The 11,806-nt window shown below is 38.6% G+C and overlaps 2 protein-coding genes across 2 annotated transcripts; one reads left to right on the forward strand and one right to left on the reverse strand.

The window, feature by feature from the left end:
* The first annotated feature begins 7 nt into the window (after positions 1–7).
* Positions 8–6,540, forward strand: LOC135350918 (uncharacterized). Its single transcript, XM_064549783.1, has 16 exons — positions 8–138; positions 305–676; positions 801–863; positions 1,138–1,234; positions 1,295–1,361; positions 1,434–1,519; positions 1,577–1,656; positions 1,755–1,835; positions 3,478–3,610; positions 3,835–3,986; positions 4,049–4,135; positions 4,752–4,908; positions 5,178–5,357; positions 5,846–6,003; positions 6,149–6,297; positions 6,359–6,540. Exons 2-16 carry the CDS (start codon positions 305–307, stop codon positions 6,447–6,449), a joined length of 1,953 nt encoding a protein of 650 aa, XP_064405853.1. The 5' UTR covers positions 8–138; the 3' UTR covers positions 6,450–6,540.
* On the reverse strand, positions 6,148–8,604 carry LOC135350923 (uncharacterized). The gene is made up of 2 exons (XM_064549787.1): positions 8,400–8,604; positions 6,148–8,263 (listed from the first exon to the last, which is right to left on the reverse strand). Exons 1-2 carry the CDS (start codon positions 8,419–8,421, stop codon positions 6,780–6,782), a joined length of 1,506 nt encoding a protein of 501 aa, XP_064405857.1. The 5' UTR covers positions 8,422–8,604; the 3' UTR covers positions 6,148–6,779.
* Positions 8,605–11,806: the final 3,202 nt, after the last annotated feature.

Genomic DNA, 11,806 nt, shown 5'->3' on the forward strand with positions numbered 1-11,806 from the left:
GGGGAGGGGCTCATTAACGTTTGTGGCAAGATGTACACAGATAAAGCCACACCCACATACTTGTGACCCAAAGAGAAGCTTGTCATTCACTTTCAGCCAAGCTTGAACTCCAGTAGTTATAGACCTCGCCAGTAAAAGGTAAGCCCTATCCTAAATCCAGTATATGTAAAAGCTAGTTTGCTAGATTAATTAATAGCAATGTCTAGATCTACAAAGTTTCCAATAATTATTATCTATATAATTATGTGCGCTGCACTTATGGGGCCTCGTATCCATGCATTTTCGCATCAATTCATCTTCACAGATGCGCCCTACACTGGCTGTGTGGGTACCTGTTCTGTGTCTGCTCCTTGGGTACACATCACTAGGAAGTTCAAGCCCTCAGAGTGCTAGATTTAATCCAAAGTCTCTGGTAAAAAGGCTCGTTAGCAAGTTCCCCTTCATATATGATGAGGACAACTCAGATCATGGGGCAACAAATGAAAGATTCATTCGTGATATTCATGTGACTTCTAACTTGGAACAGGAGGAGCGTGGAAACTGCTCGGACATTCACAATCCACCCCCCAAATACAATGGGTCAATGTGTGAGCTTATACGGGAGGAGTGTGACGATAAATATGAGCTGTTTAACTATCTTGACTTCGTTTTGTGTGGACTTGGGGAGTCCCTTCAAGTGAGTTCTCATTGTTGACAGAAAACAATGCAAAGAGTTTGTAGTACTAGATTTGTTTAATAATAAGGGCACGTGATCGCTATATAAGGTGATTCTCGCATGAGTGAGATATTTTTTCACACAGCCACTTGGATTCATTATCCTGGGACTCTGGTTGATATACCTTCTTTCTCTTCTTTCCACAACTGTGAGTTCTGTTGAAGAAAACTGCAAGTATCTGTGTCAATTGAGTTTATCGATGCACTTAGCATGCACTTCAAATAAACTTTCGGCTTGTAAGATTGTATACATATTCGTGTCCAAATAATATGTATCTGTGTTATGACATTAACATTTTGACCCCCCCCCCCCAACCCCTTGTATAAGAAAAGCACACATGCATGCCGCACACGAGGCTGTAGTATCAATGTTACGAAAGATCTGTGGAATCAAAGATTCAGAAATGGAATCTTTCATTATAGGTCGACAAGTTCTTTGTTCCAGTGCTTCAAATGATAGCTGATAAATTACATCTTCCACCAAGCATTGCCGGAATGACCCTACTTGCACTCGGAAATGGTATTGTAATGTAAAAATCACAGATCTGTGTATAAATGTCGTTAATCCTGCATGATGCAGGTGCTCCTGACATATTTGTTGCATTCTCTGCTCTTACCAAGGATGATGATCTGACGCTAGTACTTGGGTGAGACATAACGCACTTGTAAAACAGCCTCTTGTAAATTTTGGATAGAGTATTGAAAATGTCACATTGCAGGGCGTTAATGGGAGCTGGATTGTTCATCACAACCGTTGTGCTTGGACTGGTGCTCATGGTTTCAAAATCACGAAACTACAACATTGGTAAGATGATACATGGTAATAATTATTCATGCGCACAAATAATATTTGTACATGCAGATAGGATTGATTTCATGAGGGACATCATTGCCTTTATGGTAGTTCTTGTTGTCATTGTGGGCGTATCAATTGATGGAAAAGTGAGTTATTTTTCATTAAAACAGCCGATTACATGGTTACTATAATTATCATCAAAGCCATAATTTTGTGTATTATGTGCATGCTTTTCCCCATGCAGGTGTACTTGGTAGAAGTTTCCCTGTTTCCGCTAACTTATATTGGTTATGTTGTGGCAGTGCTTGGAATCACAGTCTTCAGAGTGAGTAGTAGCATTCGTTTGCAGTCACTGCGTAGAAAAAAGAGCTAAGTCTAATTGTTGCTTTAAATGCACTCCTTCCTTTATCTACATGCACCAAAGATGCACGGTCTTGAAAGTGGGCCACCATGTAGCTGGTGATATACTAGCTTTGGTCCCAGGCCAATTTTTCTGTAGGAGAAAAATACGGCCTGGTATCTATTGTGGGTGATAGTGCATGCGCATACACTGATTTACTCTTTCAAAATATGGGGAATTCTCGTTACTCTTTACATCTATGTTTCTATCTATGTAAAGCAGCTTAGCTCTCTATTGCGTTGGTCTAGAAAGCTTGCACACTATAGCATAGGGCTTTCATCTAACTCTATAATTATGATGGTCGTACGGTTGAGATGTCTGAATTTGGTTTCGTCATAGATAGAGTAGAGAGGGATTGGAAACGGAAGTACCCTCGAAGTACCATCCGTGTATCTCCGCGGTTTTAATCGAGGCTTATTTTTTTAACACGAGGGCTAAACATAAATAATTTATGAGAATTGTTTTGCTCTCTGTAAGAAATCCACGAGCAGTTCTGTTGCTAAACATCAACTTTTTCTAGGCCATTTGGGACACAGGACACTATTTAGTTACACAGCCTTAGCTATATCAAAGGCACTATAATATAGGAACACAAGCATGAAAAAGCGCTTTGTGTACCTCTAGCTACTTCACGACAATCGATTTTCTTTGTTTCCAATTGATGCCTACTATCAGGGGGCATGAGATTCAGTAATGGAGGTAGCTCTGAGATGTATGTATTGGACACGATACATTTCCCGGGCTTTTGCGGGAGTTATGAGGAGATACACGGATGGTCCCAGAGCCACTACGTAGACTTCATTGTAAAACATCACGTGAAATCACTTCCGTTTCCAATCCCTCTCTACTCTATCTATGGTTTTGTACAGGCTATGGCAATTCTATGGTGCTTTCAACTGCTGCTTGCGAAGACAACTTCACCATAGACCAACGCAATAGACAGCATAAGACAGTTTCACGGAACTCAGTTGTTAAGTATATTGGGCCACTCCAAATCTATTTTTCAGCCATGCAGAAGCTGCAGTAAAAATATGGAGCATTATTATTATTATTCATTACTTAAACTTGTGACATTGATGAATTTCATTAAAGAAAACCATAGCGTGACAAAAATGCCTAAAAGAGGACGGGAAACTACAGTCTCATTTGGAGTGCCCTATAGTATGATTAACTAAAGGTTTACGTTTGTAGTACGATTACCGTATAGTGGGTAATTTTCGTTGGCGCAAATTTTCATACGAACGACCCATTTAAAAATTTTGTATTCTTAATTTTCATACAAATTTTCGTACCGCTCAGGATAGTGACGTTGAATCATGGTAGAATAATTCCGTAGTTTTAATTTTCGTATGATGATCTTCAATACAAAAATTAATGTCCACCGTATGAAAATAACCCGCTATACAGTACCCATGTTCTGGGTAATTTGAAGCGCACATGCATGCGCCCTATCACCCATGCAATAGGTACCTGCATGCCCTAGCTATTTTTCTCGTAGTATATAATGTGTCCCAGATACATGCAGAAAGTGTAGTGTGTAATAGTAAATAATTATCTCACAACATAGAAATGGTACAGAAATAAGAAACACAAGGCAAATGCACCACCAGAAAAGGTGGCATTTAATAAACAGCAATCTCAAATTGTGATTAAAGAGCCAGAGCAACACCCTGGTGAAGATGGACCCGTAACAAGAGAAGGTGAATAAAACACTAAACAGTCTACACAGTATGTGTACTGTGAATGCATGTTGTTTACACCATATACATGAACAGTATATACCATTTATGTATTTAGGGCCATAATTATAGTAATAGCACAATTATAGGTATAATACCGTACAACTAACATTGTATCAGGTGACATGCATGCACTGTTATTTTCTATAGTTCCTTATACTAACTATGTATTGACATTGCGACAGAGATAGAGAAAACAATTGAAAAGTCAACCAACATTGATGAAAGTAAAAAGCAAGAGGAGAAAAAAGAAAAATCTGCCGACACTTCAGACATTGACACACGCATTAAAGTCGAAAATTATAAAAAAAGGGTTGTTCTTCCTGGTTTAACTTGGGTAAGTCCATCCATGGCATGCACAATACAAGTTACTGACGTCGTTATTTTAATACCTTGCAGCCACAAGGATGGTTCAAACGAGTGCACTTCATTATTGAATGGCCATTCACTCTACTCAGATGGCTCACCATCCCTCCTTGCTGTCACGTAAGGGTCCATGCACATGCATACCATACAACAGCATAAAAATTAATGATTATAGCTTTCAAATCAACTATTTTATGTCCGTATTCCAGCTGTAACTGCTAAACGTGACTACAATCTATAAGCTTCTAGCCACACATTTAACCATGCATGCAGAGACGCGTAATCTGGGCAGTTGCGAGTTTATGATAGTACTCCGGCTGCCAATGTGCCTGTCTGTCCGCATGTTTGTGATTCTGAGATTCTGAGTCTGTTCACTTGGATGCCAAACTGCATTTGTGTATCACATGAACCTATATAATATATACCGGTATGACTGATTGTAGGGGTGCAAGTATACTGTACGGTTAATTACCAGTCCAAGAACTTACACGAAATCCACATACAAAAATTGCAGGAACTTGACCACTCGTTCTTTCCCAATAAACAACCTTGTCTCAAGGCTATTTTAATGCTGCAGGTGGCTTCTGTGCTTATTTCATCATACTGCTTTTACAACACTCCTTTAGTTGCGATACGATACATGCTGGTTGTCACTTAATTTTGAGTGATGAAACATGCCCGAGGCATTATAGCAACACGGTACTACTCGTTATTCGATCGTATTTATCACATGCAGGATGGCAACTGGACCATATTCCACTACTGTTTCGCTGTGTTCTCCCCGATACCAATGTCTATACTGTTCATGATTGTTGCGAGTGAGCACTGGTCAGTCTTTGAAATGACTGTCGGTGAATCACCATTCCCAGTCCCTGTCCTCGTTGTTATATGTGGTGAGTGAAATATACTACCTTGTCGCCTTTTGACCTCCGAGATCAAAGGAGGAACAGTGTGCCAATATCAGCCATACTGTGCAGTTCAGATGGTGAACTGTGCCAGTATCCAGATATTGGCATAGCAGTTAGATACTGGCACAGTAATGCCACACACCAACCCAATAACCTGAATTCAAACAATCACTTTTATCCCTTTGTAAGGCATTACGTCTATAATTTGTAAAAACCCCATCACTATAATTATACACAATATCTTTTACATACAGTGGCTCCACTGTGTGTCCCGCTTATGTTTCTTTTGAAACCGAGGAAACCGCCCAACAAAGTGATGCAAGTTATTCTCATGATTGCTGCATTCGTCACATCCATCTGCTGGTTGTACTTAATTGCTGATGAAGTGGTCAGTGTTTTACAGGCAATCGGGCTGCTAGCCTCTATCAGTACAGGTATATGCGACAAGTCATGATTGTGTTGTCAATACATATTGGTACGCACATGCATGACCTGTAAACAAGCTGGTGTTATCTGAACGATGGTGTCCTTGGAAATAAATACGATTTTTTTTATCAATGACGTCGTATTCTGGTGATAGGCTCAACTCAAAATTGGGTTTTGTATATTCATAATAACGTTTCTCATAATTAAGGCATGGCTTTCTGTATTCATTGTAATCCTCCTCCTCCGCAGTTATGTACGGCATTGCATTAATTACTTTGTGCATGCATGATGTCGCTATATATGCAAGCAAACCTTATGAGCCTATAATATAAAAATTTACAGGCAAAAAACTACAGATATATAATCCACGTACAATAATAAGACATATATTACTCATCTTATAATAATATATAATTTTATATAGCTGTATACATTGTACCGTAAATTAATGTTTCATACAACACTCGCAACAGTGCATTAATATACATACTCACAGCTATCTTGGGACTGACTGTCCTGGCTATTGGGAACTCTGTTGCTGATTTGGTGGCAGACACAGTGGTCTCCATCAATGGGAAGCCAGAAATGGCGCTTGCTTCATGTTTTGGAGCTCCTCTCATCACCCATGTTATGGGTCTGAGCTTTGCTTTTTTGGTAAATAATTTGCATGGCATAGTGGTATAGATACTGTATACTGAGAAGACATCGGCCCAAAGTATATGATTAATGGACCTAGTTAAAATTTATTGCTGCCTTATTTCTCCATGCTGACATTTAATTTGTTTTGTATTACATTCAGGCCAAGATGATTAGTGAAGATGGCCAGGTCTATGAATTTGATATCTTTTCCGAAGAATTTGTGCATGTGAAAATGGCGTGGATATTTTTGGGATTTGTGCTCCTTGGAAGTGCTGTTGTCTTCCCATTATTCAAATTCTCACCTCCAAGGTACGTAATTAGTAGTATTAGATCTGTATAATTATATCACAATGTGTTCTAATTTCTACAGGGAGTATGGAGTGATTCTAATGTATGTTTATTGCGTGTTTATGATTTTTTCAGTACTCATTGAACTAGATGTCATGAAAGTTTTTGTATAATCCTGAATTATAAATATGTTATGTTTTTTTTTTTATTTCCTATGCAATAGTTATTAATTTATGTAACGCTTTAATTGGCCTAACACTTTGACAGTTGAACAAACAATTTCTTCATTTAGAAAACGACTGACTATAATTATTGCACAACACCACTTAAACGAGCATGATAGTATTCCTACACATGCATGCAGGAAATAAATCAGGAAGCAACTAAACAGCTAACATACAACACATGGTTCTTAGTCTCTACATATAAAACGAAAGCATGCTTGTTTTTTGTTCAAGTTATTGCTAACTACTATAATACTTACTTCAAATAACCGTTTCATGCTAAAGTGATAGTTTCATCACTACGCCTAGGACACCTACGAATATCGATAGATAGGCCATGTTGAAGCCAAACGTCAACTCTGCACACAGGATTGATATCTTAAACGAAGCATTTTGATCTTTAAGATACGTTATAAAAACGTTTTTTTCTTGGTCTGTTATATTCGGCCAATGTGCATTAGATACATACTTGATCATTTTTGCTCTTGCTCTTGTCACACTAGCAGCTCGGAAGCAAGGGTACAGAAACAAAATGCAATGCTCCAGTGCAAAGAAGATAGAATAAACTAGTTTTAGTCGACATTCTGAATCGTGTTCACCGTGGCATTTTTTGTCAGCAGGCTCAGGTCCGTAGAGTTCCATTATTATCTGATCAGCAACATAAGCTATTGCCATGAAGGATGATACTGTATATAATATCCAGTGAATAGTAAACCATACGCTATAAGGGCCTAGGCTGTTTCTTAGCAACAATGTGTACCTTTTATCCATCTTCTTCAAATCATTGACACAACCATCTCGCTCCATAATATGCGGAAAAATACACCTGGTAAAGTCCAAGCACTGATTAGAGACAGCATAAGCAACCTTAGAGAAGATAAAACAGCTCATCAGTGCCGCCAATTGGGATACTAATTGGGCTATAAGACCAAGCAAATCAAACACCTCAAGAGTAAGATCAGGAGTAAATTTAAAATTATCAAGCGCTTGCTTTTGCTTCACAATTATGGCAAGAAGAACTACATTCACCACATAAACACTGAAGTTGAACCAAAAAACTGATTGAAAGTAGACACATTGTTTTGGAGTGAGCAATGATGACAAAAATTGTTCCTCAATTCTAACATCATCAGTAATATTTTTTTCCTTCACAGTACAAACTGTGTACGTGTTATCAAAAAATGGATTGACTATGAGGACATTCGGGTTGCGTTTAGCGGCTTCTTTGTGATGCTGCGGCTCACAGCAATTGCTTTTCTTGATGAGTGCTGACAAGGCATCAGTTCGATGGTATACATACTTACTAAATATGCTATACCTTCCATACAAAACCCATGCCATAAAAATGAAGGACAATGCGCCAGATATTGTTGCTGTTGTAATAACAACTTTTTGCCAATCATCAAATTGCGCAAGACTTGTGGGTTGCATTCTTATTATGTTGTGCGATGCTCCAGATATGTTGCTTATTGATGGAAAGGAGTATATGAAGCCACAATCCACACTGAAATTACAGGAAACAATTGCATAAATGTCAAAACCAACAGACCCAATGTTCAATAGAAGGTTCAAAACAAATAGCAACAAGATGCACAGCAAAAAAAATGTGGTTAAGATGATGGCGCAAGGATCCTCCAAACCAGAATAGGAAGGGATGTATTGCCCAGTGAGAACACATGGAAAGTAGAACATCCATGTCATAAACCGAACACATCTGTTAGTTTTATACGTGCGTAACTCTAAGTTAGCGTATCCATCGTTCGCTGTATGTGATATGGGTGCAAATGGATTTTATAGCTATCACCGGTATACCACTCTATTAAACTACATAATTATAGATCTATTTTAAAAGTGCCAGTGACATACCGCACAATGTCTTACAGTTTGCAGGAACATTACCTTCAACGTTGTTGCCTGCCATTGCATTCACACCCTACTGATCCTCAAAAGTCACTAATAGACTTAGTAGCTTTGGTCATAAACTTTAGGCCACTCCAAGTGATACTCTGGTTTCTGGTCCACCGCCCGCATCAGATTTTGTTCTTGGATTTCTATCTCATTATTGGATTTCTATCCCATTATTTCTACTACACATGCGCATAATGGTCATGTGGTACAAAATAGTGTGATAATGATATTCATTTGCAAAATAATGAGTTCATATAAATTATAAGGTGAAATTGATAATGACATAATGAGAAAAGCCGCCCGCCCGCATGCAATTAGAAAAACTTCAGAAACCAGAGTGTCACTTGGAGTGGCCTTAGCCAGGAGAGTGCCTCAATTATAGTGCATGTGCATGGTCTACAATCAAGGGACTGTCCCAGGGAAAGTCTACTAATAGCGATGTCAGACCGATTTTCATTTTTGCTATTTCTAACTCCTATGTATTACTATCTCTTTTGAACACTCTAGGCAAACCAGAAAAACTTTACTGCACTGGATATGGTCAAGCGAATGCAGAGATACAGCGTTTTGAAGAACACTAGTCAGGGAAAAATTCCTACAAAAATTTACCGCATTTTAATTAATGTACTTGGGCGGGACTTATGAAATTTGTTGTTAATACCGGAAATGATCTTAAAGTTAGCATATCTGCTGAACCGCTTGGTAAAAGTATGAAATGGACACTCAGGACTCAAGAGTTAACATTGTAACAATTTGATATCTATTTTATGAAGTTTATAATGTTTCTGTAATGTATATCTTTATGATGTCCCTATAATAGTATGATGTCTCCTGCTTCAGAGAGTTCTTTTGGATTTAAAGTAACCATGCTATCTTTTCTTTAGTACAGTATATTGTATCATGTTTCAGAACTCTCATCAATGTCCACCTTACGCTTGTATCTGTTTCTTGTCTTTAAAAGCAACTTTTGTCAATTTCATTTGGTCTAAATAATTCGTTTTAGTGTGATGTAGATTTAAGGCCATACAACTATAAATCTATGATACAACTCTGTTGACAGCTTCTAATTAGATTACCCCTTTACCGGTCAAATTGTTGTACAACAACAATCTGGGAGGGAATGTGTTATCAACTTGTGAATGTTGCATGATATTGGATTGTGTGGCAGATTGGAGAATCCGATTATCCTTTGAAGTTCTGCTGAGCTGTTCAATTAGGACACTTTAAAAAAAAAAAAAGGTTTAAAACAAGCTATACAGCATGTAGGACTGAGTAGTATCCATTGGTAGACCCTCTGGACTATCTTGGTAGCCATAGAATATTTTCGAAGAGGAAGCAGCAAGCCATTTGTGTTACACAGGCACTTCACAAGTGGACACAAGCTCTACAATAGTCTACATGCTTGCTAAGCAGCTTAGTTGACCAGAGTGCAACTTTTAAAGGCCACACATACTTCCATCGAGGCAGCAGCAAGGCATAAAATCGATGGGGTTAGTTTGTGCATAGTTTGTGCACAGCCATTGACCCACGCCCATCTCTACACGCCATAGCCACTTCATTGGGGGCGGCGATAACATCAAGCGCTAATTTGGTGGGTTGGGCTCAGATGCAAACTAAAGTGATGGAACTGTTCCAGGTTCCAGATTGTGTGCGGCTGACCTGTAAAGGGTTACTCTTGTCTTGTTTCGTGGGAAAATTGAATCAGTTCTTGCAATTTAATAGTTTTGGTAGATTACATTGTTGTCCCTGGAATTCTCTCCAATCTTTCTTGTTTCTTTTCAACAGAGGCTTTCAGATTGCTTCAATAATTACTTTCAGTAACTTTTAAGAACTTCTAAGAAATAAATACAGCTATTGGTACACTTGGCTTGATTTTGCTGCATTTCTATTCTCAGCTCCACCCATCTATCCATGCAATATGTGATTCCTCAAGAAATAAAAGTTTATTGTAGCAACTTTTTGCATAATCTGGAGAGAGTTAGAGATGAAAGACATGCTCACTTGTGTTTTTGTTCATTTTCATGTGTTTGGTTGACAAAATGATGATTACCCTTGAGAAAAAATCACACACAGAACAAGCATCAAATGCTAAAATCATAAAAAACGATTATAAAAATCAAATTCTACGCTATTTTTTTACCCCTAGGAACAGCTGTTGTTTGCTAGACTCTTCCAGGGCTTGCGGAAAGCCCTTCTTGTTCACTCACTTTCTGGTCCCGTTTGAATTACTGTACGAAAATATGCCCACGCACTACTTCCGGTCTGACATCTCTACTACTAGCCTCGATCCCAGGCCGATCCGTCTGTTTTGGGCTTCTAAATCATATAGAAACTTCCTAAACAGTGTCTAACTATTATTTAGATAACAAGTATACATAGCAGGTTATTTTCGAACCACTAAAATGTTTGTAGATTGACCCTCCGAAGCTCTAATCATTGTTTGCTTCCGGTATTGAAAAAACCTCTCTACTGTAGGGGTGTGGTAATTTGAACGTCTAACCTTGAAAATAAAATCTATGGAATGTATTAACAATTCGTGAAAATTTAGTGCCTCGAAAATAACCCACTATACGATAGTTATTGCATGCGCCCTCATGCAACATTCCAAATATGCATTGGATGACAAAATGCCGAAATGCCCTCGAGGTCTGCGGCCCTTGGGCATTACGTTGCACTCTGCAGCCCTCGGGCATTATGTTGCTAGCACGTTGCACTCTGCTGGGCAATAACTAACTACTATAGTGGTTGTGAATTGCAATAGACTATATCATAATGGTTAAATTTGTGGGCTGTAAGAGTTAAATGAGGGTGTTTGCTAATCTTAGAGAGGGGGTACAGGAGACTAGTGAGGATATAGTAGCATGCAGCAGTGATGATTGTGTGAAATTTATCAAGGCTCTTTCTCAATTCAGTGCTAGGAAGAAAGTATAATTACAGTGACTATATACATACAGCTCAGAAATAAATGCACGTGACGAGTTAGATAAGAGCGCCACCACAATCAACACGATCCTACTGTACATGCACTAATTATGTTCTCTACTGCAAGAACGTCCTGTCGCTAAACTCAATGCTAGATGCATTCTAAATCATAGCGAGTATTTAGGCTGATAAACGCGGTGATTTTCGTGAATAAAAAATTCCTTAGCTGATACGACATCAAGTGCACTGTATTGCATGCGTTTGGCAAACCTCACCTAAAGGCTTTCATGGAGAAAAGTCTTAATTGTCGAGGTCTGCTTGCCCACAAATTTTTGGCCACACAAAATTACCCGCCATACCTTGAAATTGTTTAAGGCCTTCAGGATACCGATCAATTATGTTGGCCAAAGACACGTATATAATTATAGGCATTAATAGGCAAAAAGCCACCCCGAGAAGCAACGCTTGATCTAGTG

This window comes from Halichondria panicea, chromosome 17 (assembly GCF_963675165.1).
Source record: "Halichondria panicea chromosome 17, odHalPani1.1, whole genome shotgun sequence".
Lineage (NCBI taxonomy): Eukaryota > Metazoa > Porifera > Demospongiae > Suberitida > Halichondriidae > Halichondria > Halichondria panicea.

What these genes read in the sequence shown, in the direction of transcription:
- LOC135350918 (XM_064549783.1), top strand. Translation starts at nt 305, where the DNA reads ATGCGCCCTACACTGGCTGTGTGGGTACCTGTTCTGTGTCTGCTCCTT. An exon ending in CCTACTTGCACTCGGAAATG is followed by an intron (nt 1,235 to 1,294) that starts GTATTGTAATGT and finishes TGCATGATGCAG; the next exon opens with GTGCTCCTGACATATTTGTT. An exon ending in TGTCCTCGTTGTTATATGTG is followed by an intron (nt 4,909 to 5,177) that starts GTGAGTGAAATA and finishes TTTTACATACAG; the next exon opens with TGGCTCCACTGTGTGTCCCG.
- LOC135350923 (XM_064549787.1), bottom strand. Translation starts at nt 8,421, where the DNA reads ATGGCAGGCAACAACGTTGAAG. An exon ending in GGCAGGCAACAACGTTGAAG is followed by an intron (nt 8,264 to 8,399) that starts GTAATGTTCCTG and finishes TATCACATACAG; the next exon opens with CGAACGATGGATACGCTAAC.